The 25,505-nt window shown below is 37.9% G+C and overlaps 1 protein-coding gene across 4 annotated transcripts in view; it reads right to left on the bottom strand.

Moving 5' to 3' along the window:
• Positions 1-25,505, bottom strand: part of AGK (acylglycerol kinase) — a 77,854-nt gene that overhangs the window by 13,375 nt on the left and 38,974 nt on the right. For all 4 annotated transcript variants that reach the window (XR_015552426.1, XM_087431824.1, XM_087431815.1 and 1 more), the window contains 5 exons: positions 24,990-25,084; positions 17,657-17,726; positions 7,552-7,631; positions 4,774-4,831; positions 99-246 (listed from right to left, as the gene is read on the bottom strand). Coding sequence is in view for 3 of the 4 variants with exons in the window: in XM_087431824.1 (XP_087287950.1) it covers positions 99-246; positions 4,774-4,831; positions 7,552-7,631; positions 17,657-17,726; positions 24,990-25,084 (451 nt within the window). In the remaining variant the exon portion in view is untranslated. The remainder of the gene's footprint in view (positions 1-98; positions 247-4,773; positions 4,832-7,551; positions 7,632-17,656; positions 17,727-24,989; positions 25,085-25,505) is intronic.

The raw sequence follows: 25,505 nt of genomic DNA, 5'->3' as shown, positions 1-25,505 counted from the left end.
TCTTGCTCTAGTGAAGTCTCTAGCACTGATCTGGGGGCCTCTTTAGGCGGTCCTGAACCAACCAGGGCTCTCCCATCTTCAGTCACCACGCTGCTCACCATCCTGTGGTTGTGCCCAGTATGACGCGAGCCTTCGTAATATTCTCCGGTACAGAGAGGGCCGTGGAGGGGTCTCTTCCGTTCCATTGGGAGGTCTCTCAATAGGTCCCGTGTATGAGATAGAGGCTTGATGAGTCTGAGGCCACTCCTTTTAATGTGAAGAGAGAAATACTTTTGTTAAACACACACAATTCCAAACTCTCAGAGTTTCTCTCTGCAAAGGATAGTATTCTTCCTCTACCTGCTGGAAAGCTAACCAGTCATCTCCGCCCAGTGGATGGAATTATCTCCAATTTGGAGTGTGGAATCCTCCAGCTTTCTTTGCCCATTAAAGGCATATCTTGAAAACCAAGAACTCTGTGACTGCTGCCTCCTCTGCGCTCCCCAACATCAACAGAGAGGAGATACCCAAGTGGACTAACAACCACTGCTTATAATTCTCCAAAAACCCATCAATGTGAATGAACACAGAATCATCCCATAATAAATTTACTTTTGGTTTACAGATGGTGACACAAAAATGAAATGGACAAAATCCAGTTGCATCAAATACCTTCTTCACTTCTGGAATCATACTCTACACAGAGGCCAGAATGGTTTTGTGCAGACTTGCAATCCAGCCAAGGCTTCTCACTCCTGCTTCAAACATCATCACCCTCACACTCTAGAGTTTTTCTCTTTTACTTACTGGCACCCTGAGTCCAGTGTCATCATGGGTCTCATCAGTGTCCACAGGAATAATTAAAAGAACACCCTAGTCTCTCAGCCCTTGACATCACTTCTAATCCACCACAGCCACCCATTTCCTTGGCCACCTCCCAGTCCTTATTGGTACCCAGAACTAGTCCATCTTGACAATCTAAAACCTTGATATCCTACTCTCCCATCATATCCCATATTCTTCTGGGCCCAGTGTCTCTTAGGGTGAACTACTCCCCTGTTCTCAAGTTTCCACTGGGTGAATTACAAAAGAGTAACAATTCTGACTTCTCTCATTCCATCCCCCACTCACTCCTCCCCAGGTCCAGAAGGACCAATGCATACACCCAGCCCCTTCTCTCTCTCTCTCTCTCTGCATGTGGTCATCCTGGGGACTCACACATCACTGTTTCTTCACACAGTGAGCTTACTATGGTGGTCTCTGCCCTGAAGGAGATGTTTTAAGTGGATAACTTCAATTTGGAGTGTTAGGCAATCAGGCTGTGACCACATATCTAACCTGTGTCCTTCACTCCTGCTGACAAGTATAAAGCTCATATTTTGATCTCCATCTGCCTGGTTCCTACATTTGTTTCATAACTTGGTTCAAACTCAGAAGAGGAAGAGAGGGGTATTAATTTTTGGCCCCGAAGATCCTAACCACACCAAGTTTTCAATCACGTTGAGAATTCCAGTCTGTGACCATACCATTTTCCCTCAGTACTAAATTACGTGTTGATTACTTTAAATCAGCCTCTTTTTCCATCACTCTTGGCCCTCTTGTGTCATCATTCTTCCAAAATATATGCCTTGAAAAACCCCAATTCTGGATCAACCTTGTCACTAGGTTTCTGTACTTCTACATCAAGGTTCCGTATTATTAGAGGGGAAAAAATACTCTTGCTGAGTATTAACACAGGGAAAAACAATCACCCAAAGAAGCATGTCAGTGTCACAGCAAATTATTGGTCTCAGGTCCTCAATGCCACTTGATAATCCTCCTAAACCTCCCTATTTCCATCTTTCTTCAAAATCCTGCTGGGCAAGCCCCAGTGGCCTATTGGTTAAGTTCGGCACGTTCCACTTCAGTGGCCCGGGATCAGTTCTGGGCGCAGACCTACACCACCAGTCTGTCAGTGGCCATGCTGTGGCGGTGGCTCATGTACAAAAACAAAGAGGAAGACTGGCAACAGGTGTCAGTTCAGGGGGAATCTTCCTCAGCAAAAAGAAAAAAAAAAAAATCCCGCACACCACCACCACACCCACTTCATTTTCACAGGTCACTTTGCTTCCTACACTCAGTGAGAATATCAGGACAGCAGTGAGAACCATCTTAACCCCCTGTTTTCTTCTAGAACTCTTCTTTATTTCTCTCCTGTCTCAAGGAAAAAGGTTTCCTTCCCCTGTCCCAGGCTAACCCACTACTTTGGACCCCACGCCCTTCCACTTGCTCATGGATTGTGGCAACTCAGTCATGCTTTTTGTCTCCTTTCTCTTCATCTCTTCCTATTCTTTTTTTTCTTTTGCTTCAGGGTATGAAGACATGGATTTCTCTCCACTTAACAAAAAACAACACTCCACTGACCCCATATTTTCACTAGCTTTTGCCTTTTCTGTCTCCTTCCCTTCAAAGTCAAGCTTCTTGAAGGACTAGCCTACCCCTGCTGTCTCCACTTCTTTACCTCCCATTTATTCCCTAACTTTCTTCAATACGGCACAGTCTCTCCACTGAGGAGGTTACCAAACCTTCAGAGGTTGCCAAATTCAATGAATATTTTCCTGTCTTTATTTAAACTCTTTACTGTTGCTTCTTGAAATCTCACTTTCTTCTTGACATTCTCCCACTGGCTTGCATGTCAGGGCTCTCTCCTAGATTTTTCTCTTAGCAGTTCTCAGTCATCTTTTCTGGCTCTTTAACTGTTTCCATTCCTCCAGGCTATGCCTGGAATCTGTTCTCAATGGTAACTTCATCAAACCCATAGTTTCAATGCCCCTCATACACTTATGACATCTAAATCTATTTCTTCAGCCCAGATCTCTCTGCTGAATTTCAGACCTAAGTCACAGTTGTATCTCCACTTGTCTGTACCACAGGCATGTTAAACTCAGTATGTGCCAAACTGAAAATTTCATCTCTCTTCACAAACTTGATCTTACTCTATTATCAACATTAATGGAGAACTCTAGTTACCAATCTCTAGTCCCTTAAACCAGAAATCTGGGAATCCTATACTCTCCTTCCAACTTTTGAGGGTTCTACCTCAATATCTCTTTAATCCATCCTGTGTTGTCAACACTGACCGTTACTGCCTTGTCTAGACCTCATCACTTCTCACCTGGACTACTCTAACAATCTTCCATCTGATGCCCATGACTTTAGCTACCCATGTCCAACCTCTTGTCTATACTGTTGCCAAGCAATTTTTCTAAAGTGCAAATCTGCTCATATTATTCCCCTGCTTAAGACTCAATAACTCCTGGTGCTTTAACGATAAAAGTCAGATCCCACATCAAGACCTGCCATAAGCTGCCCTTCCCTAACCCTCAAATTCCCCTTCCTGCTGTTCTACTGCATTGGCCATAATTAAAGACCATGTCACACCGCTGTGACTTCACACATCCTGGCCTCTCCACCCAGAATGCCCTTTATCCGGTCCTATATATATTTCAAAATTTAGCAAAAGTGTCACCTTCCCTGGGAAGATTTTGCTGACCCTCAGCAGACGTAAATGCCCCTCCTCTCTAACCCCATCTTAGTCTTTCCGTATTTCTCTCATCGTACTTGCCAAACTGCTGTTTACTTGTACCTCACTCTCAGCACATGAATACTTCTCGAGGGCAGGAAACCTGTCTTATTTGACTTTGTATTCCAAGCATATAGCAAGGCTGTCACACAATGGATATTCAATAATTGTTTGCTGAAGAAATGGTGAAAAGTTTATATTCTCCCAGATTCTACAACTTAAATATGTAGTTACTCTCTTTCTCCTAAACATGCTCACCACCCCACCAATGAAATTATTACCTTAAGCGATAGTAATAACGCATTTTGCTAATACAGTTTGCCTTAAAGGCCTTGTCCTCCCAAGTTCATTTTAATAATCATGTAGATTGGTTACCTCTAGTACTTTAGTGGTTTTATTTTTTTACATTTAATTCTTTAATCCAACTGGAATTTATTTAGAAGATGAAGGGAGCTATGTTTTCTGCATATTACTTTTATAATTAGAAAAACAGTTGATACTCTAAATATTAACATTAGTACCAAACTTTTCACTACAAACATCATCTGCCGGTTTTCAGACTGACCAGCCAAATTGTGAATCTACTACTTTGATTTGCAGAAAAAGTGAACGCAGTATGTAGGCCACAGATAAGGATGACTTATCTATTAGCATTTTCATTCATATACATGGTTCAGCTTTTCTCTATGCCAACATTTTTCAATGTATAGTCTATAGCAGCACTGCCTGACAGAACTTTCTCTGATGATGGAAATGTTCTATACCTATACTGTCCAGTAGGGTAACCACTACCCGTATTTCACTAGCACAGTTTGAAACCTCCAATATTATACACAAGCCTGTATGATTAGATACATTCAGATACAAATCTTCAATTCATTTCCAGATACTAATATAGACAGACTTACAAATAATTGATGAGATAACGATCATTCTGTTTCAGATTTGTCTGGCAGAAGCAAGTGAATGAATAGGCAAGGGGAAGTAGAATGGTAAAGAGAAATTACATATGGGTTTGGTAATGGAGGGAATGAGTTGGCAGATGAGGGGCAATTGCTTATCAAAACAGGAATGCTTTCTGCATTTGTTTATAAGTAAATATGCCCCATTTTAGTATTGAAGCATGTCATATATATCTGTAGGAAGAAATTTTTAAAAGATTCCAAATACACACACAGAGAGTAACAACAGAATAACACAGGGCAAATTTCTACGTTGTAAATTGCATTTACCTTAAGAGTGCTGAAAACGTGGGCTGCTTTGGCTTTTAGAGGCCCAAGATACCAGTACCTGAGAAAGATCAAGATAAAAACCTAATTAGAATATTAAAAGAACTATCAGTGTGATAGATACCATTCATGACAGACAATACATGAAATTACACCTCTACTGTGAGTGTCTGCTGTGGAGGCTTGGGGATTGCGGCTTAGCAGAAGAGAGTGTTAGAGTAAATTTTTAATCTGCATTTCAATGCCATGTCAAACAGTACATAATCAGTTATACAGTAGATAGATCCTTGCAATTTACAAGGGATATATAATCAGAGTCTCCTTGAATCTCTAAATTCACAAGTATCACTGTAATATATACTTTCAACCGCAGAACACAGTTGAGTATACATTCAAGAGAGCAATGAGTAGAGAATGATAAAGCTACAATGAGATGCAGATGCTGGGTGATCCAATGTGTTACAAGCTAAATGACTAGATCCTGTATACCATGTTCTCTCTCACACACAAACATACAATTAAAATTTGTAAATCAGCATAATTTCCCATTACTTATGTTATGCAGCTTTAAAATGGCAAATGTTAAATCTGGGAGTAAAGCGGGTCTACTTCATATTGCTAAATACATAAAAGCGACTGAAGAGAGAAAGATGCTTACTTAGAATGTGAAAAGCGGCAGAAAGTAGAATCCTCTCTTAAAACTTACCTGTCACCTGCCAGCCCATCTTAACTGCTCCCTAGTTGATTCTGATCAATATGCATTTATTTAGCACTTACTGTACATATGGAGGAAACAGAAGAAATACAGAGTATGAAATTCCTGCCTTTGAGGGCTTATAATTTGAGAAAATAAAGCCCAAAAAGGAACAGAAAATAATAAATGACTATATATATGACATGGTATAAACTGATCACTATTTATTGGTTAGGAGAGTCAAGAAGGGAGAAGAAATCATTAAAGGCTTCAAATTATTGGAGCAGCTATGCTTGTATAATGAACAGCACAAGAAGAAAGTAAAGGGCATGGAATTTAGAGCGATGGGCTGGACTGAGATACATGAAAGATGGAAAGAAATCATTCTGGGCAAGAGGAGTAGCAAAGGTGCAGGAAACGCTGAGAATGAGCTTAAAAGTAAAGATACATAACTAGGTAATTGGGGGTGATGACAGATTGAGTTGGGCCTTGAATGCCAGAATAAGGAGTTTAAATATAATCCAATGAGCAACGTGGAGCCACTCTAATTATTATTCAGGTTAATATTGTGGTGCTCCTAATGAGGGCCTTGATCATCTGATTTTTTTTTAAGCTTAGTTAATAATCTGCTTCTTTTCCTGGTTAGCCAGATAGAAACACATCCTGACTAAGACAGTTTATTTCTAAATTGTCCCAGTCTGCTTCATCTCGACCAATAGCAAATTTTGACACCGTGCTTCTAGTCTTCCTATGGCCAGCTAGGAAATCACTTCTCACATGCCTATTGTTTCTTCCATAACACACAGAGCAACTCAGTGGAGAGTCCTAGTCAAGATATTAGATAATGACAACCAGAATTTTAAAATTCATTGTTCAGAAATCAATCAAAATGTGGGAAAGTATGTGAGATGGGCAAGTATTCCTAAAGGGGCTGACCTATGCTTGTGCTTAATTGTCAATTAATACATTTTAGAAAGCAATTTGTTCTCACTAGACTTTTTCAGGGAAAACTAGGCAACTCCTGTTGGTGAGCTGCTGGTATTTGAGATTACAGATCAAATTCAAGGTAACTTGTGGAATCAAGATAATCACGGCATACTTGCAAATAAAAAGATGTGAAATACTAAATCATGCAGTGTGTAATATACTTCAGTAATAGCTCTCTTCTGACATTCCACTATCAGGAACCTCATTAGCAGGAATAATAACATGAAATAAGGGAGAAAAATTTCTGTGAACAAAGTGTGGCAGGAATGCCTATGAAATGAAAGAAGAATTTTTTGATAAAAGCTGTGTGTGAGATCAATCAAAATTCATTTAAACTACACTAAAATCACAAGCCTGTTTTTAAGAAAAGGTAAAGAAAAGCACCACCCACCAGATATGAAGTGAACCTCACGCAGTGTCTCCTTCAGCCCCACCTCAGGAAGCCTGTGCTGCCACACTGCCTCTCCACACCAAACAGAACACCACACACCTTCCCTCCAGGCCAACAGTGCCATTTTACACAATGAAGTCTTCGAAAATAAGCCCATTCCCATGAAAAGCCAGAGGTGGCCCTCTAATCACCTCCTCAACAGGCCTGTTTCTTCCACCTCACAACACAGCCAGGCATCCGCCTTTCTCCTTCTCTGAAAGAGGCAGCCTGTGGTCTCTCAATCTGCTAGGGCTTCCAAACAACAGCTCTCAGGGAGTCTTCCGACCAGGATGTAAAAGCTCCACAGGGCTGTGGCTCCAACGGTGCCTTTCACTTGTACCCAGCTCAGCAGGCTGCAGGATGACACGCAATCCAGTCCCCCTTCAGTCTAGCTTAAGCCCAACCTATGCTCAAATATTATGTTTAGAAATAGAGACGTACTCTTCTCCTCTTTAGCTACCAGCAAGCTAGTGTGGAGGAAACTGGAACATTCTCCAACCTTTCTGCATATAAGATACAAAACTCTACCTCTGTTATTCATACCTAATTCAACCTCCAGGCCCACCAAATTTATCCCTAGAAGATCACTGTATATTGAAACCTCAAAGACAGAGACAGAATAAGAAGATTTTTTAAAAAATCATCACACATCAACACAGTAATCCTTTACTTGCTAACTTTGACGCCAGCATCTCTGAAGGATCCCCATCGAAGGCCAGTCACTGCAAACACAGGTTGTTCCTTTTCACCCTGGAAGTTAAATACATTTAATTTCAATTAATGATTACAATAACTTGGAACTCTCTACAGCTAAGTACCCAGCAAATGTTTACTTTTCATCAAACCAAAATTCTAAAAAGGATGTTCAAAATTGAAGAAATTAACTCTGTGAGTGCTCAGTAAAAGTACTTGAATAAACCATACTGTAAAATGAAACTAATTTTTATATATTAGGCCTCATAAACCTGATGGCAAGGGAACATATTATACTTCAGACTGTATTATACTTCAGACTGTAAATTAAGGAGTACCTAACTATGCTGGTTCTTGGACCAATTAGTCAAGAATTTCTTCTTTCTCATATACTCGTCCAAGATAAAGATAATTTAAGCCTGCATTCTCTTTACAGGGCCAAGAGCGCTCAAGTAAGATCACAATCCTGGTACTCTAAAATGTTTCACCTGCATATCTGAAAATACAGCCAGATATTTGTCATAACAAGTCAGAATAAAAAGTGATTCAGATTTAGTCCAATGCTTTATGGCCAATACCGCATATTACAATCAGTGAGTTTCTGATAAATCAGTAAGTTAAGCAACATGTAGAAAACACACAATGGAACCACTGCCTCTGAGAGTTTATACTCCCCGAGGGAACTTCCTTAAAGTACAAACAATATACATACACCAGGATTCCCAAGGGGACTTTTCCTGTAGCCAGAATTGCAGCTAAAGCCCAGGAGCACCCCCACAGCCCGAAGAGAGCTGACAAGTGCGAGACACAACTCACAGGACTTGATAAACAGGCACAAAACCAGCTCAATTTGCATCATGCCACCATTACACCCAGCATAAGTAGAAGATTAGGACCTGGAGGAGAGTCCTCGGCACTGTAAACTGCTGGCCTGGAGAAAGGATGCTAAACCTTCAGCTCAGGGGAGGGAGTGCTTCCCCTCAATCCCACTTCAATCTCGCTTTCACTCCTGTTCCCACTACACTGGAACCACGTGAGGGCTTTCTAGGAGAATCACACACAAACAGGGCAGCCCACAAATAAAAGACGCTGGCCTCTTATTCCTTAGTTGTGTATCGGTTCAAGCAGATTCGCTATTCTGCTCTCTGCACCTGCATAAGCAAGGGAAGAGGGACCCAGAGAGAGAGAGACGGCAGAGCAAAGAGGTGATGGTGAGGCAACTCACGACTGGGACAGCAAGGATGTATTAGTCTCCTGGGTGCCAAGTGGATATTGGGGAAGATAGCAGGGCTCTGAGCCATCCTGAATATATTAAGCTAATATTTCATTCATTCAGTTTTTCATGGAATTATCATTAATGAATATATATTATATATTACGGACTAGTGATAAAAAATGTCTGCCCTCAAAGAGCTCAAGGTACAATGAGGGGTATACAGACACAGAAATAACAATACAATGTGGTAAGTTCGGATAATAGAGATATGTATTGAGTATTATGAAAGTACAGAGCAGGTGCGACTGTATAACAAGTGGGGGGCAAAGGAGATCGATGGTCAAGGAAAAGACAACATAAATTTTAAAACAAAACATAAATTTTAAAGAATAAGGTAAAATCTGAACAGACTGATTACTAGTAAGGAGATTGAATCAGTAACCAAAAACCTCCCAACACACAAAAGTCCAGGACTAAGAGGCTTCACTGGTGAATTCTACCAAATATTCAAAGAAGAATTAATTCAACTCCTTCTCAAACTCTTCCAAAAATAGAAGAGGAGGGAGTTCTTCCAAACTCATTTCATGAGGCCAGCATTACCCTGATACCAAAACCAGACAAGGATGCCACAAGAAAAGAAAATTACAGGCCAATATCCCTGATGAACATAGATGAAAAAATCCTCAACAAAATATTAGCAAATCGAATTTGACAATATATTAAAAGGATCATACACCACAATCAAGTGAGGTTTATTCCAGGGATGCAAGAATGGTTCAACATCCGCAAATCAGTCAATGTGATACACCACATTAACAAAATGAAGGATAAAAATCATATCATCATCTCAATAGATGCAGAAAAAGCATTTGACAAAATTCAAAACACGTTTATGATAAAAACTCTTAACAAAGTGGGTATAGAGGGAACATACCTCAACACAATAAAGGCCATATATGACAAACCCATAGCTAACATCATACTCAACAGTGAAAAGCTGAAAGCCTTTCCTCTAAGATCAGGAACCCAACAAAGATGCCCACTCTTGCCACTTTTATTCAACATAGTACTGGAAGTCCTAGCCAGAGCAATTAGGTAGGAAGAAGAAATAAAAGGCATCCAAATTGGAAAGGAAGATGTAAAACTGTCACTATTTGCAGATGACATGATATTTATATATAGAAAACTCTAAAGACTCCATCAAAAAATGTTAGAACTAATAAACAAATTCAGTAAAGCTGCAGGATACAAAATCAATACATAGAAGTCTATTGCATTTCTATATAATAACTAATAACTAACTACCAGAAAGAGAAATAAAGAAAACAATCTCATTTAAAATTGAATCAAAAAGAATAAAATACCCAGGAGTAAATTTAACCAAGGAGGTAAAGACCTTATATTGAAAACTACAAGACATTAATGAAAGAAATTGAAGAAGACACAAATAAATGGAAAGATATTCTGTGCTCATGGATTGCCAGAATCAATACTGTTAAAATGTTCATACTACCCAAAGCAATCTACAGATTCAATGCAATCCCTATCAAAATCCCAAAGGCATTTTTCAAAGAAATGGAACAAATAATCCTAAAATTTGTATGGAACCACAAAAAAAACCAAATAGCCAAAGCAATACTGAGAAAGAAGAACAAAGCTGGAGGCATCATGCTCTCTGATTTCACACTAAATTACAAAGCTACAGTAATTAAAACAGTATGGTACTGACATAAAAACAGACACATAGATCAATGGAACAGAACAGAGAGCCCAGAAATAAACCCAGGCATATATGATCAACTAATTTATGACAAATGAGCCAAGAATATACAATGGGGAAAGGGCAGTGTCCTCAATAAATTGTGTTGGCAAAACTAGATAGCCACATGCAAAAAAATGAAACTGGACCACTATCATACACCCTACACAAAAATTCACTCAAAATGGATTAAAGACTTGAACGTAAGACCTGAAACCATAAAACTCCTAGAAGAAAACCTAGGCAGTAAGCTCCTTGCCATAGGTTTTGGTGATGATTTTTTCAATCTGACACCAAAAGCAAAAATAAATGAGACTACATCATACTAAAAAGCTCTGCACAGCAAAGGAAATCATCAATAAAATGAAAAGGCAACCTACTAAATGGGAGAAAATATTTACAAATCTGATAAGGGGGTTATATCCAAAATATATACAGCACTCATACAACTCAATAGCAAAAAACAAACAATCCAATTAAAAAATAGGTAGAATATCTGATTAGACATTTTTCCAAAGAAGACACAAAGATGGCCAGCAGGGTACATAAAAAGATGCTCAACATCATTAATCATCAGGGAAATGCAAATCAAAACCACAATGAGATTTCACCTCACACCTGTCAGAATGGCTATTATCAAAGTCAAGAAATAACAAATGCTGGTGAGGATGTGGAGAAAAGGAAACCCTTGTGCACAGTTGGGAGGAATGTAAATTGGTGCAGCCCCTATGGAAAACAGTATGAAGACTCCTCAAAAACTTAAAAATAGAACTACCATATGATCCAGCAATTCTAGTTCTGGGTATTTATCCAAAGAAAATGAAAACATTAACTCAAAAAGATATAGGCACTTCTATGTTCACAGCAGCATTACTTACAATAGCCAATGGAAACAACCTAAATGTCAATTGATGGATGAATGGATAAAGAAATTGTGGTATATCTATACAATGGAATATTATTCAGTCATAAAAAATAATGAAATCTTGGGGCTGGCCTGGTGGCATAGCAGTTAAGTTCACACACTCTGCTTCGGCGGGCCAGAGTTTGTGGGTTCGGATCCCAGGCGTGGACCAGCACACCGCTTGTCAAGCCATGCTGTGGCGGCATCCCATATAAAGTAGAGGAAGATGGGCACGGATGTTAGCCCAGGGCCAGTCTTCCTCAGTAAAAAGAGGAAGATTGGCAACAGATGTTAGCTCAGGGCTAATCTTCCTCACAAAAAAAAAAAAATGAATGAAATCTTGGCATTTGCAACAACATGGATAGACCTCAAGGGCGTTATGCTAACTGAAATTAGTCAGAGAAAGACAAATACCTTATGATCTTTATTTTTTTTGTGTGTGAGGAAGATCAGCCCTGAGCTAACATTTGCCAATCCTCCTCCTTTTTTTTTTGCTGAGGAAGACTGGCCCTGGGCTAACATCCGTGCCCATCTTCCTCCACTTTATATGGGATGCCGCCACAGCATGGCTTCCCAAGCGGTGCGTTGGTGCGCGCCCGGGATCCGAACCGGCGAATCCCAGGCCACCGCAGCGGAGCGCGCGCACTTAACCGCTTGCGCCACCAGGCCGGCCCCACCTTACGATCTTTCTTATATGTGGAATCTTAAAAAACAAGCTCATAGTTACAGAGAATAGACTGGTGGTTGCCAGAGGGGAGGGGTGGGAGAAAAAAAAGTACAATCTAACTATATTTTCTTGATCCAGCATACATATAAGTGTGTGTGTGTGTGTGTCTGTACCTATATCTCCATAAATCCTGGATTCATTCTTTCATTTATTCACTATAATTTTTGAAGATCTACCTAGGAGGTACCCAACAGTGAGCTACACATTATCTAGTATTAATGGAGAATGAACAAGGCTGAATCTTATAGTATTGGGCTAGGGAAGATGCATGCTAATTAAAAAAAAACAGAGGCCAGGCCCCTTGAGGAAGGACACTGCAATATAATAGCAAGTGTATATCACAGTGATTTCTCCAGTCCTTCCCCAAAAGAGGAAAAAAAAAGAGAATAAGGTACTGTACCTAGATTAGGGGAAGCTGGGGAGAGGGGCAGAGAGAAAGAAAAGAAAGGATGTTCTAGCCTAAGGGGAAGAAACAACACTACATGAGTTTGCTGTATCTACGGGAGGATTTCTCAAATGTTTCTTAAGATGTTAATAAGTGTTACATCTAGGAATAATGATGATGATGCTAGAAGAGTCCAAGGTGAAATAAGTTGGGAAATACCAAACTTATTTGGTTTGAAACAAGTTATGTTTACTGCAGTTCTTCTTAGAGTCTTTAATAAGTTAATGTACATTATAACTTTCCAAAAGGAGAAATACAATATACAGCTTCCTGAGTGGTTAACTGTGCAACCTTTCTCTGGGAAGACATTCTACATAACTAATATTCCTTGGGAGATGCTGTTCTAAAGCATGTAGTGTAGGCAAGAAGTGCTGGGATAAGTACTCAAGACCTCCTGACTGCTGCTCTAAGACTGTTTTCTCTTTCTTCATCTGGGGGGAAGAATTTTAGGACTATTCTGTTAAGATTAACTGAAAAGCCTTGTAACCTTAAGGTTCCATTGATTTGGGGTGCAATATCCTAGCAAAGGGTGAGAATGGCTCTGGACAATAGGAAACGAGCGTGAAAGATCTAGAGAAGTAGAAGGGCACAGAGCCCCCAGGATTCAGAGTCAGCAATGGAGAGACTGATAGTCCCTGCTGGGGTTCACACGAGCACAGAAAAAATAAGCAAGTTCAGATGGACAGAGTAGAAGCCAATAGACAAAGTACCACTGTATCCTAGCCCAACGGAAGTCTGGGTGAGAGTCAAGATTATGAGATGGATAGGTCAGTAAACAAGAACAGATACAGAAAGACAGGCACACAGCCAGGTCTTAACAGCAAAGGAGATATGCTGCCCCAAGTCATAGATCCCCTGGAAAGAGTAAATCCCCGAGAGAAAAGGGCCTAGTGGTTTGCAGAGGAAAATCACTGGGAGAGGTGGTTGGAATACAAGCTTAAGGGACAGTGAAAAGAAAACAATTCCTGTCAACTAGAGAGGTGCCTAATGTAGGAATTTTAGGGATTCTAGATGAAGAAAAGAAACAAGAAACAAGGTAGAAGGAGCCTGCAGGGGTTCTAAGCAGCTCTAAGTATCGTCTTAAGAGAATTGTCAGAGTTAGGGTTTTAACAGAAGGAAGCCATGTAATGAGCCAGGAATGACAGACAGGGGAAAGGGAGAGACTCTGACTTCTCACCACCTCCCCATCCTCCTCATTTGGTTCTGGGTGGGCAGTATCCAAGAGTCTGACTGAAACAGCAAAAAGAAAGAACTAGAGAGAATTCCATAAATCTTTCCAGTAATTACTTTAAAGTCAAGTAGTAGGCATTATGGACGTCTGCAGGGGAAAAATGCCCTATAAAAATCATGGGATGGTGCCAGGAGTGACACCACCTGGACAAAGCGTGAAGTGGAGAAAGCAATGGACCATAAGACACAAAATCTAGATTCTATTTCTGTCTCCGGCGCAACTAGTCATACGACCAGATAATTTTTTTTAATCTGTCAAATGAACATATTAATACACACCTTGCCTTCCTCCCTGAGTTGTGGGTCCAAATGAGATGTGAACACACACTAACAATGTAAAAAGCTAAATATATAAAGTTTTATTACAGCTTCCAAGGACTACTTCTTTTATCTTTGGAGAATCTTCAGTTACATGTTTAATTGGGTTTGAGTTTGTTTTTTAAAAGAAGAATCTGGTATCAGGCTTTATCTATAATGCTTTTCCCCATATTCTGAAAGCAATTTCCAAAAATAAGGAAAAAAGAGAAGACGAGTTCAGCTTAGCAGGGTGCCTCAGAAACCACAGTAGAGGCTGTTGTACTACATTTTCTAGGAATTGATTTTAAAAGTTTTCTGCTTCCCGGGCTGTGTCATGAATATACAGAGCCTATGGCAAATGCGATACTGGTTTCATCAATTCACAAAATCAGTATATTTGAAAGAAAAAGATAAAGGAGACAAGGGATATTTAAATACAAGCACAATCAAGAATTTCCAGTTAAATCCTAACTACTCTGGAATGGATTACTTCTCACACATATACAAGAGACAGTAAATCACTCAGTTATTAAGAGAACAATCCTGATTCACCTCCTTTGGTAATAACAATATTTTCAAATAACATCTTCATAGTGATGTCGATCTAGTACCTTTCCTAGGATAGAATTTCTTTCAGCACGGCACTTCCATTTTGTGAGCACGATTTAGCTTTATTATCCAAAGGATCAATTGCAACTTAAATCACTTTTATCGTGACCAATGAGGTCATGGTGGAGAGTCCAAACATCACTGCATGAAGAACAAAGGAAAATAGGCTGCAAGCTATTGGTTCACCAATCGTAAATATGCATATAGTAAATGCTATATAACTAAAAGTGACATTTTAGGGTTGAAGTTTGGACTCATGACACAGCATGGACCCTTCTTTCACAGGTATCAGGAAATTCGAATGGACATAAAATGTTCATAGCCTTTGGAGGACAACCTGAATGCAGCTGGCACACTTTAGGGCTAAATCTGAGTAAAGCACACAGGGCTCACTGTTTACAGGATTATTTGACTTCATGGCTCAGCCTTCTTAGGAATCTGTCTTTCTGGGGGTGGGGGGTGGAGGATGAGGGGATGAGGAGTAGTTTAGATGAAGAAGGAATAGCTACTTAATTACTACCCAGTGAGAATATCTTTTTTCTAGGAATTAAACCCTTTTTAAGAGAAGATTCTAATCAAGAATCTGGAATGGCTATTGGGTTTTCATTCCTCCAAAATTTTTATTTTGATAAAATGTCAAACCAAAAAATATTTGTTTGTTTATTTTTACTGAGGAAGATTCGCCCTAACATCTGGCCAATCTTCCTCTATTTCGTATATGGGTCACCGCCATAGCATGACCGCCGATGAGTGGTGTAGGTCTGTGCCCAGGAACCGAACCTGGGCCGCCAAAGCAGAGTGCACCGAACTTAACCACTAGACCACTGGGATGGCCCCCCAAGAAATGTTTTATATGTATAATGGACACCATTTATACCTCTCACCCAGATTCACCAACTGCCAACATTTCCCCATGTTAGCTTTATCTGTGTATGTATATACAGTTTGTAGTATTGTTAAATCATTTGCAAATAAATTGTAGACTTCACGACCTTTCACCTGCATCTCCTAAGAACAAGGACATATAAAAACATAATCATAATACCATCATCACTCTCAAGAAATCTAACATCAACATATAGTATCTAATATGTAGTCCATATTAAAACATCTCTGATTTGATAATATCTTTTACGGTTGTCACTATTTTTATTTTTCCAATTCCAGAATCTCATACTGGATTTAATTATGATATTTCTTAGTTTCTCTTAATCTTGAACAGAATCTGTACCTTCTTTCGGATTTCATGACATTGACATTTTTGAAGAGGCCAGACGGATTGTTGTTTTTTACAATGTCCCAGAATTTGGATTTGATTATTTTCTCATTATTAGATTCAGTTATATTCAGATTAGTTAATGTTTTGGGCAGGAAACTACACAGGTGATGCTGTCTCCTTCTCAATATATCACATAAGGAGGCAGATAATGTCTGTCTGTCCCACTACTGATGATGTGAAGTTTGATCACTTGGTTAAAGTGGTATATATGCTCGATTTCTCTACTATAAAGACATATTTTTCCTTTGTAATTATTAAGTAATCTGTGATACTTTGAGACTATGTGGATATTTGTTTCCCAACAACCTTTTATCCAATGGTTTTAGTATCCATTGATGATCTTTGCCTGAATCAATTATTTCACTGGTGATTGCAAAATGGTAATTCTCTAACTCTATCATTTCTTCTACATTTATAAGCCAGTGATTCTTCTATAATATAACTGCGGACTCAGAGTCTTCATTTTTATTTAATGTATATTAATCCATTAACATTATTTTTTTTGATGTTCAAACTGCCCCAAAATTGGCCAGTAAGATACCATCAGGCTGCCTCCTACGTCTTCTTATGTTGTCTCCATCAGTTTTTGAGTAGTTCTTTGCCTTGTTCTTGTCCTGCCTTTGAAAGCCATCCCTTCACAGGATCCTGGTACCTTTTATTAGGAAATGGTATTTAGAGACCAAAATCTGGGTGCCAGGTACGCTCATTGCTGTTGAGCATCATTGCTTCTAAACCCTTTCAGTGGGCATAGCCAGCAAATGTACTGCGAAAACAATTCATGAGTTCATCTATAAATCAGTAAGAAAATGTTAGACAACCCAATGGAAAAATGGGAAGTTCTGCTCCCATCTAGGCTGTAGGAAGCTACAAAGAACATAGAAATAAAAATAAGAAAAGCCTAAAAATAAGAAAAAGCCAGATAATCTACAAAATTATAATTTTTCTTAAGCCCATCAGAGAGCTGAGATTGCAAGGCAACAAAGTAACCTGAATTCCAAAGACAAGCCCCTCCAAAGGTCAGATGGGACATGAGAAAGGTTTCACCTTTGGCAGAGCATAGGAGAAAGAGGTGGCCACAATACAAACAGGTAAGGTGAAATCAGTCATTGTCCTAAGTGCTTGACATTTATTAGCTCTTTTAATACTCAAAACAACCATATGAGATACAGAAATTACTTGAAGTCTCAAGGTAATCAATAGAGGAACTAAAAATAGTGATACAACTATATTGAAAGGAGATACAGAGGAATTCTGATAACAAAGAGGCCAAGAGATAAGGTCTAAAACGGATAAATCAAAAAGTAGTATCATATACTTAACAGTACTGAACTGGGCACCTAAAAATGGTTGTGACAGTAATTTTCATGTTTTGTGGGGTTTTTTTTACCATAATTCAAAAAAATAGCATCATGAGCATATTAATATTAGTGATAACAACTAGAATAAACTGGTAAAATTATTTTTCCCTAGGGAGTTATATTTGGGATAGGAAAGGGTAAGAAGAGGGACTATTGTTTTCATTATAATCTCATTTGAACTGCTACATTTTACTTTCTTTAACATGTACATGTGTATTACTTTGTTAATTTTTTAAAACTCTGAAGAAAAGACTTTACCTTGATCTGCAAGACATCAAGTGGAACTGTCTCTCCTTTCACAATGGCAAGTGTAGCATCTGTAATGTGTCTAAAAGATAGCAAGAAGGAAATGATCATATTGTGAAAAATAAGCAACGCCTCCCCCCAACATACACACACACACACACACACACACACACACACACAGCCAGATTCCTGCCAAAAGTACTAATAGTTGGGTCAGGAAAAAGATTTATTCCTTCAAAATACTCCCAGAGAGCAGAATAAAGGAGTACAAAAGAATTACTGATACAAATATCATGGAAGGCTCTGATACAGACTCAAAGGGAAGGCTTAGCAAAGAGAAGTCTGTACAAGACACCAATCCTTTATTTACTTCACATTTATTGGGTCTCTACATTGTGCCTCACTCTCATCACTGGAAAATATGATACTCAAATACATAATAACATAATAATATCTTTCATTCATTACAAGAAAGTCAAGCACTTGAAAAAACCATACTTCTTTTTACTCTAATAACCCAAAGGGTAACTAAAGGACAGGATTTGTTGTAGTTACCTCAGCAAAATATAATCCTGAACCCAAGACATATTTCTCTTCCTTTCCAGGATTACTAGGATGTACTTCATTTTAATTGCTGATTCTTTTGTTCACAGACACAAGACTGTTTCTATCTACATTCTGATCATCAGTTGAAAAGTCTACAGGTGAAAAAGGCATGTACTATTGACATCCATTCATGGCATGTGGAGTATGCCAGGCTTAGAAGCAGTTCTAGGGTTCATACTCTAATTAGAACCAAGGTCAGACACATATTAACACACCACAGATAGTCAGAAAAAGACACATTAAATCAACAAGTGGCCAGACAATAAGATATTTGCTCTTGGAGCAGACAGAACGAGTAAACCCACATCAACACTTTCCTCGCCTAGCATGTACACCCCTCCTGTCACCTATCCGCTGTCTCTTTGCATGGCTGGCTATTCCCATCCTTCAGATCTTGACTGAAATGTCACCATCTACCCTAACTAGCCTAGAGAGGTCCTTTCCTATAATTCCCTATCACTGAACTGTGTTCATTTTCCTTCACAGTTGATCACAATTTACAATATATATTTTTTAATTTACATCTGTATCATCTGCCTCCTCCTGGAGACTGAAAGTTCCACAAGGTTACAAATAATTTACATCCATTTATTAACCAATATAAAACCTACACCTAGCACAGTGCATGGCACATAACAGGCAATCAACATTTGATGAATAAATGATTTTATTCTATAAAATTTCAAGCATATAAAAAAGTACAGAGAATAGTATCATGAACTCCTATATACTCCTCATCCAGCCTCCACAATTATCAACTCACAGTCAATCTTATTTCCTTTCATATCCCCCACTCACTTCCCTCAATCTGTATCAAAGCAAATCCCAGATATCTTAACACTTCACCCATAAATATTTCCTTACGTATCTCTAAAAGACAGCTCTTTAAAAAAAAATAAAATGCCATTGTCATATCTAAAACACTTAAATAATTCCTTTATATCAACATATATTTAGTCAATGTTGAAATTTACCCAATTAAGTCTTATATATATTTTTTCAGTTTCTTTGTTCAAATCAGGATCCAAATAAAATCTATACATTGCAATTGGTTTATATGTCTCAAGTCTTTTCTAATCCACAGACTCCCTCTCCTTTTCTTTTCCCTACTTCTTAAAGAAATGGGTTGTCTTATTGAGTTTCTAACAATCTGGATTTTACTGATTGCATCCCCATGGTATTAACATGTGTCTCCATTCCCTGCATTTTCTGAAAATCTGTATCCGATTCAGCTTTGAGTGTTTGGCCAGAATACTTCATAGGTGACAGTGTGTACTTCCATCAGTAAGTACATAAAATCTGGTTGGCTCTCTTTTTGTGATGGAAGCAACCATTGATAATCCTTGGCTAGATTTATTAATTAACAGAGAGTTGCAAAATGGTGATCTTTTAATTCTATTATTCCTTCTAATTTATTATCTGGTCCACAAAGAGAAACTTCATCTCATCAACAATTTGGGTACCCTGAAATACAGGTCATATGAGAAAAATCAGGATAAATGCTTGAATTTTTTTTTTTTTTTTTTTTACTTTACCAATTTGCAAAATAATAAGTTGATTCCCTAATATCCTCTAAAAGTGACCAATGAGTTTTTCATTTTTATTTTTCTTAGTATCATTATGAACTCATAAGTAGATTTAAATATATTTGTTGTTTCAATACATTATAGTAATTAGCCTTACTGATACTCAAATTGTCCCAGATGAATGAATTGTAATGGTGGGGTACAAGGGTCAGTAGATATAATTAGAATGAACAATGAGAGAGTAGCCACAGAAGGTCACATCAATGTGAACCAAATCGAGGAGAAACTAACAGCTTTTCCCTAGTGCTTACTTGTGCAAGCAGAAGTACCTAAGTTTGAAAGAACTAGTTTAATATTTAAATTCTTTTTTAAAGTCAGATTTATTGAGATATAATTTGTACACAGTAAATTTCATCCTTTCAGGTATACTGTTTTACAAATTTTCATGAATGCCTTCAGTCACGTAACTATCACCATGACAGATATATAACGTTTCCAACATCCCAAAAAGTTCCTTCTTGGTCCTTTGTGGCCAATCCACTTTCCCTACCATCAGCTCTTGGCAACTACTGTCTATTTTCTCTTCCATAGCGTTGCATTTTCCAGATTATCATATAAACTGAATTAAAAAGTATGGAGCCTTTCCAGTTCAGCATTTTTAAACTCTCAGCATGAGACTGAGATTCATTCGTGTTGCTGGATGTATCAACAGATTGTTTCTTTTTATTGCTGAGTAGTATTCCACTGTATGGACATACCACAATTTGCTTATCCATTCACCAGTTGATGGACATTGGTACTGTTCCCAGTTTTTTGGCAGTTACAAATAAAGCCATTATAAACATTCATGTACAGGTTTTTGTATGGACATGTGTCTTCATTTCTTTTAGGTAAATACCTATATTGCTGCTTATATGTTTAATTTTATAAGAAACTGCCAAACTGTTTTCCACTGCAGCTATATCATTTTGCATTTCCACCAGCAATACGAGAATTTCAGTTTTTCTGTGTATTTGCCAGCACTTGATGATGTCAGTTTTTGTTTGGTTTGTCTGTTTAAAAAGCCATTCTAATAGATGCATCTCATAGTGGATTTCATTTGCATTTTCCTAACGACTAACGATGAACATATTTTCATAGGCTTATTTGCCGTCTATGTCTTTGGTGATGTGTCTGTTCAAATGTTTTGCCCTTCTTTCTATTAGACTGTTTGTTTTCTTATTATGAAGTTGTGAGAGTTCTTTGTGTATTCTGGATATTGGTCCTTTATCAGATACGTGTCCTGCAAATGTTTTCTCCCAGTCTGTGGCTTGTCTTTTCATTTTCTCAACAGTGCTTTTCAAAGAATAGATGTTTTAAATTTTGCAGAAGTCTAAATTATCATTTTTTTCTTTTAGTTTTCTGCTCTTTGTGTCCTATCTAAGAAATCATTGCCTAACCTGAGGTCACAAAGATATTCCTCTAGAAGCTTTACAGTTTTAGGATTTACATATAGGTCTATAATCCATTTCCTGTTAATTTTTATATACAGTATGAGGTATGAGTTGTGGTTATCTAATAGTTCCAGCACTGTTTGTTGAAAAACTTGTCCTTTCTCCACTGAATTGTCTTGGAGCTTTTGTCAAAAAATCAAGCATCCATATATGTGTGGGCCTGATTCTGAACACTTTCTTCTATTGACCTACGTGTCTCTTCTTTTGCCAATACCACACTGTCTTGATTACTGTAGCTTTAGAGTAAGTCTTGGAATCAGAAAGGGTTAAGTCCTTAAACTTTGTTATTCTTCTTCAGAATTATTCTGGCTAGTCTAGTTCCTTTATTTTTCCATATAAATTATAGAATTTACTTGTCAATTTCTATAAAAAGTCTTCTGGAACTTTGGCATTGTGCTGAATATATAGATCTTGAAATAGATCTTGAAGACTATTGAGTCTTGAAATATTGATTTCTGAAATCCAGACACATCTCTATCCATTTATTTAGGTTTTCTTGATTCCTCTTCAACATTTTGTAGTTTTTAGCATATAAATCTTACACATATTTTGTTAGATTTATCCCTAAGTATTTCATGTTTTTTGTAAAGGCTTAGCAATGTTAGTATTCTATTGCCTTTATTGTTGTTGTATAGTTATATTTTAGAAAAATATAGTAATTATTAGTCTAGTAAAAGATTTATTGTGTCTAGAGTTTAAGTATAACTATAAGAGTCATTTAGAAATTAATTTCCATTCAAAAAAGTATAGTTTCTCTCCTAATATGGCTTCTCCTAATCTATTCTGTTCTGTACAGTTCTGGTTAACAATGTGAATTTGGTAGGAAAAGTCACCTTTCCACGGTAACTGATCGGAATCTCTATAAAATGTTCTCTCCTTTTTAAAAAACAAAAACAAAACTTCTCTAGGTATAACAGTTAGCAATAGAATAGAGGGTTATCTTCTTTGATATGTGTATATTTGTTTTAACTATAGAATCTGGAATCAGTAATTGTACAATTATCCTATTTGTTAGTTACTGTTTTCCATCCTAAATGAATTTTCAATAATTATGCATAAAATCTTCAATATATCAGGTAGTTTACTAGACACAATTACATGTTTACCTAACTAGTCCTTATTTTGGCTTTTTAACAATCTTCTGAAGTAAGTACTATTATTGTGCATTTGATAAATACAGGTGAGGAAACAGGCTCACAGAGATTCAATAAAATTCCCAGGGTGACAGAGTAAGCATGGGGCAAAACGAAATCTGACTTCATTCTAATTCCAAACGTGTGCTCTCTTCACCTGGTGAGGCTGCCCTGGACGTACCATACGGATAACCAGAGATTTCCAAAGAGCAACCCCACAGGCTCTACAGGCCTCCCCATCAGTGTGATCAGGCTTAAAATGTAAACACCGAAGTCAGGAATCACATCCACTTGAATCAGTGTTGCCAACAAAGTTAGGTACAACTTAAGATGCTTTAAAATCCCCAGAATATACACGTTAACTCAAATGCTTGGATTATGTTCTGGGTTCCCTAGGAAGCAAGCTGAAACGTAAGAAACAGCCTATTTTACTTTCTCATATTTCCCTATCAACACGCCTTTATCCCATTTTTTCCCTCCAATATGGATGCTATCTGGGAAGTAGGCAGCAGTTCAGAAAATGAAATTCAATATAGGAAAAAGCAAGAACCATGATCACAAGTATAGATTAATCTGATATGAATATACTAATTCTGAAGGAATCTGTAGAAAGGATCCTAAAGCACTGTCCCTACTCTGAGTAGTACCTTGCACATGAAGAGATTTAGGAAATGCTTTTGAGAGACTGACCTTAAAAAAAAAACATTGCAACTGAAAAAGGCTTTTCATATTAATTTTTTTTTCAAAATTATTTGGCAGAAGACAGCTAAAATGCAACCTTAAATTTATCATTCTCCAGCAATAACTGAAAGTTCTAAATAAAGCAGCACTGTAACACAAAACAGCTATTTTTTAGGATTATTTACCTGCAACATTCCAAATTCAAGATTCCTTTTCCTACTGTAGTAATTATGGTACAACAAATCTTGACAGCAATGCAAAAAGCAAAGCCTTCCTTGTTCTTTTAAATAGCCTTAGGCATCTGCCATGTTAAGAGGTCTTCAAAATTCTGAATCCAGGGCTGACTTACTTAATTACCTAAGAGCCCTGGGGTATGCTTATAAATTAAGTTTTATAAATCCTTAAATTATAAATAGAAGCAGCAACAACATTAGTTTAACTAAAGGGGAAAATCGGCCCACAAAAAGCTGAAGGCTATCTAAGACCTTGAGGGTTGCCACACCGTGTGTAAACTGGCTTTTGGATAAGGTGGGGGTTCTTCAAGGAACATGGTCTACTTGTGGACCATGGACATATTTGGGAATGTTGGCTAAACAATCCAAATAATCTACATTGACACAAAGGGAAAGACTAGCTTTGTACAGTAACCAAGACCCAAACCAATAAAATTTATCTCAATAAGCAAAAATGTTTGAGTAATTCATTGTTTGTCATATCTATTGACCCTGAGAAGTTCTAAACTGGGAATAAAAAGTACGGCAAACTGAAACGCCACATCAGGCTTCGGGATGACTGCGGAAGAGCTGAACACTCCCCATTAGATGAAGGCTTGAAGCATGAGAGACATTTAATGAAGGCCTGATACAGGTCTATGTTTATGGCTAGTGTTTGATGTTATGGACCAATATGGACCAAGACTTTTACAAAAAATATATACAGAATCGTTAAAAGATATGATTCTTAAAATCACAACAGCAAAAATAAATCCACGAAAACCAGCCTAACCAAAATCCCAAAACAGAAAAAAAATCCAAAACACAGAATCACCTGAGTATTATTATTGTTATTGATTCTAGAAGGTTATAACCAGAAATGTCATGAGAAGATTTTAATGAATTCATTCAACAAATATCTGTTTATTGACCTCCCCCAATGTGTTGCAAAGCTTACATTAGAGCTCAGGCAACTGACAATGAGAGCCTGAAAACGATTTTCTCAAGATTATTATTAATCACTGTTAAAGCCAGGACTCAGATTCAAGATTCCTATCCTCTTGCAAGACTGGAGCTTTGTTTATATAATGCTTTCAAGAGAAAAGAACAATAATAACATTTGCCTGACTCCTGAAGACACTGTTAGACTCACAGGAATTTAATTTAGATGGAGGGTACACTGTTTCGCCTGTCTGCTTTGTCTAGACTGCCTTCCACTGTAGGCATTCCGAAAAGATATGACTGTATTTAGTTGCTTTAGCTACTTATACTATCAAGATAATGAAGCCAAGGCTACCAGTTCAGGCTTCACAAGGGACTCGTTATTTGTCATCATGTATATTTAAAGCAAACAAATGATCCGTGCAAATCTGTCTTCACTAGAGAATCTCATAACGTAAAAGCATAAAACCAGTTTGGACCAGGGATGCCACCTTCATAACTGACAAAAGGCCATCAGTGTTCATCTCCATACCTGACCTGGGGACTTAATATTAGATCACCAGGGTCTCACAACTCAAGAGGAAAAATTCCCAATGAACTGAAAGGTTAAACTCTGATCTAGGTCCTCCTCTTAATGATTTGAAGTTTTAGGCTATCGAAACTTAAAAAAAAATTATTATATCACACATATGAATTTTCCATCCCCACGCTCACTCTCCCACAAATGCTACTATCCCACATTGACAACCTACTGGACTTTGTTTCCACTTTCAGCAAAGAGGGTGTGACTCAAACTACTGGTCTGTCCCAGTGGGATAAATCCAATGGGAATCTTACTGAAGGTAGCCTGGGGGAGAAAAAGAAGAGGAAAGTTTTATCATTACGGTCAGAAAAGCAGGCTGAACAGAGAGGCATACGTCAACTATGACAAAAGATCGGACCCTGGGTCAACCACCTCATCTCCCTTCCCACACCCCTAGACCAGCAATCAGGTAATACTAAATAAGCAATTTCTGGAATGAGACAGCCCATGAAAACAACATGACTTTGAATTTGGAAGAAATATTGGGTACTCATTAAAGGCACCCGGTTGAAAGAAATTTGGTTAAGAAAATGAGGGTCTTAACAATATTAGATAAATACACTATTGTGACAGAAACTGTATTATGTTGTCACACTATTTGAAAAAGTTGCAGATAAAATTCAACTAAAAATATCTAACATTTGTACAGTAACTGATGACAGGTGAAAATGCTTTATAAACGATC

This window comes from Ceratotherium simum, chromosome 1 (assembly GCF_057802395.1).
Source record: "Ceratotherium simum simum isolate JZ-2026a chromosome 1, ASM5780239v1, whole genome shotgun sequence".
NCBI classification, from domain to species: domain Eukaryota; kingdom Metazoa; phylum Chordata; class Mammalia; order Perissodactyla; family Rhinocerotidae; genus Ceratotherium; species Ceratotherium simum.
This window is presented reverse-complemented; position numbering and strand designations above follow the sequence as displayed.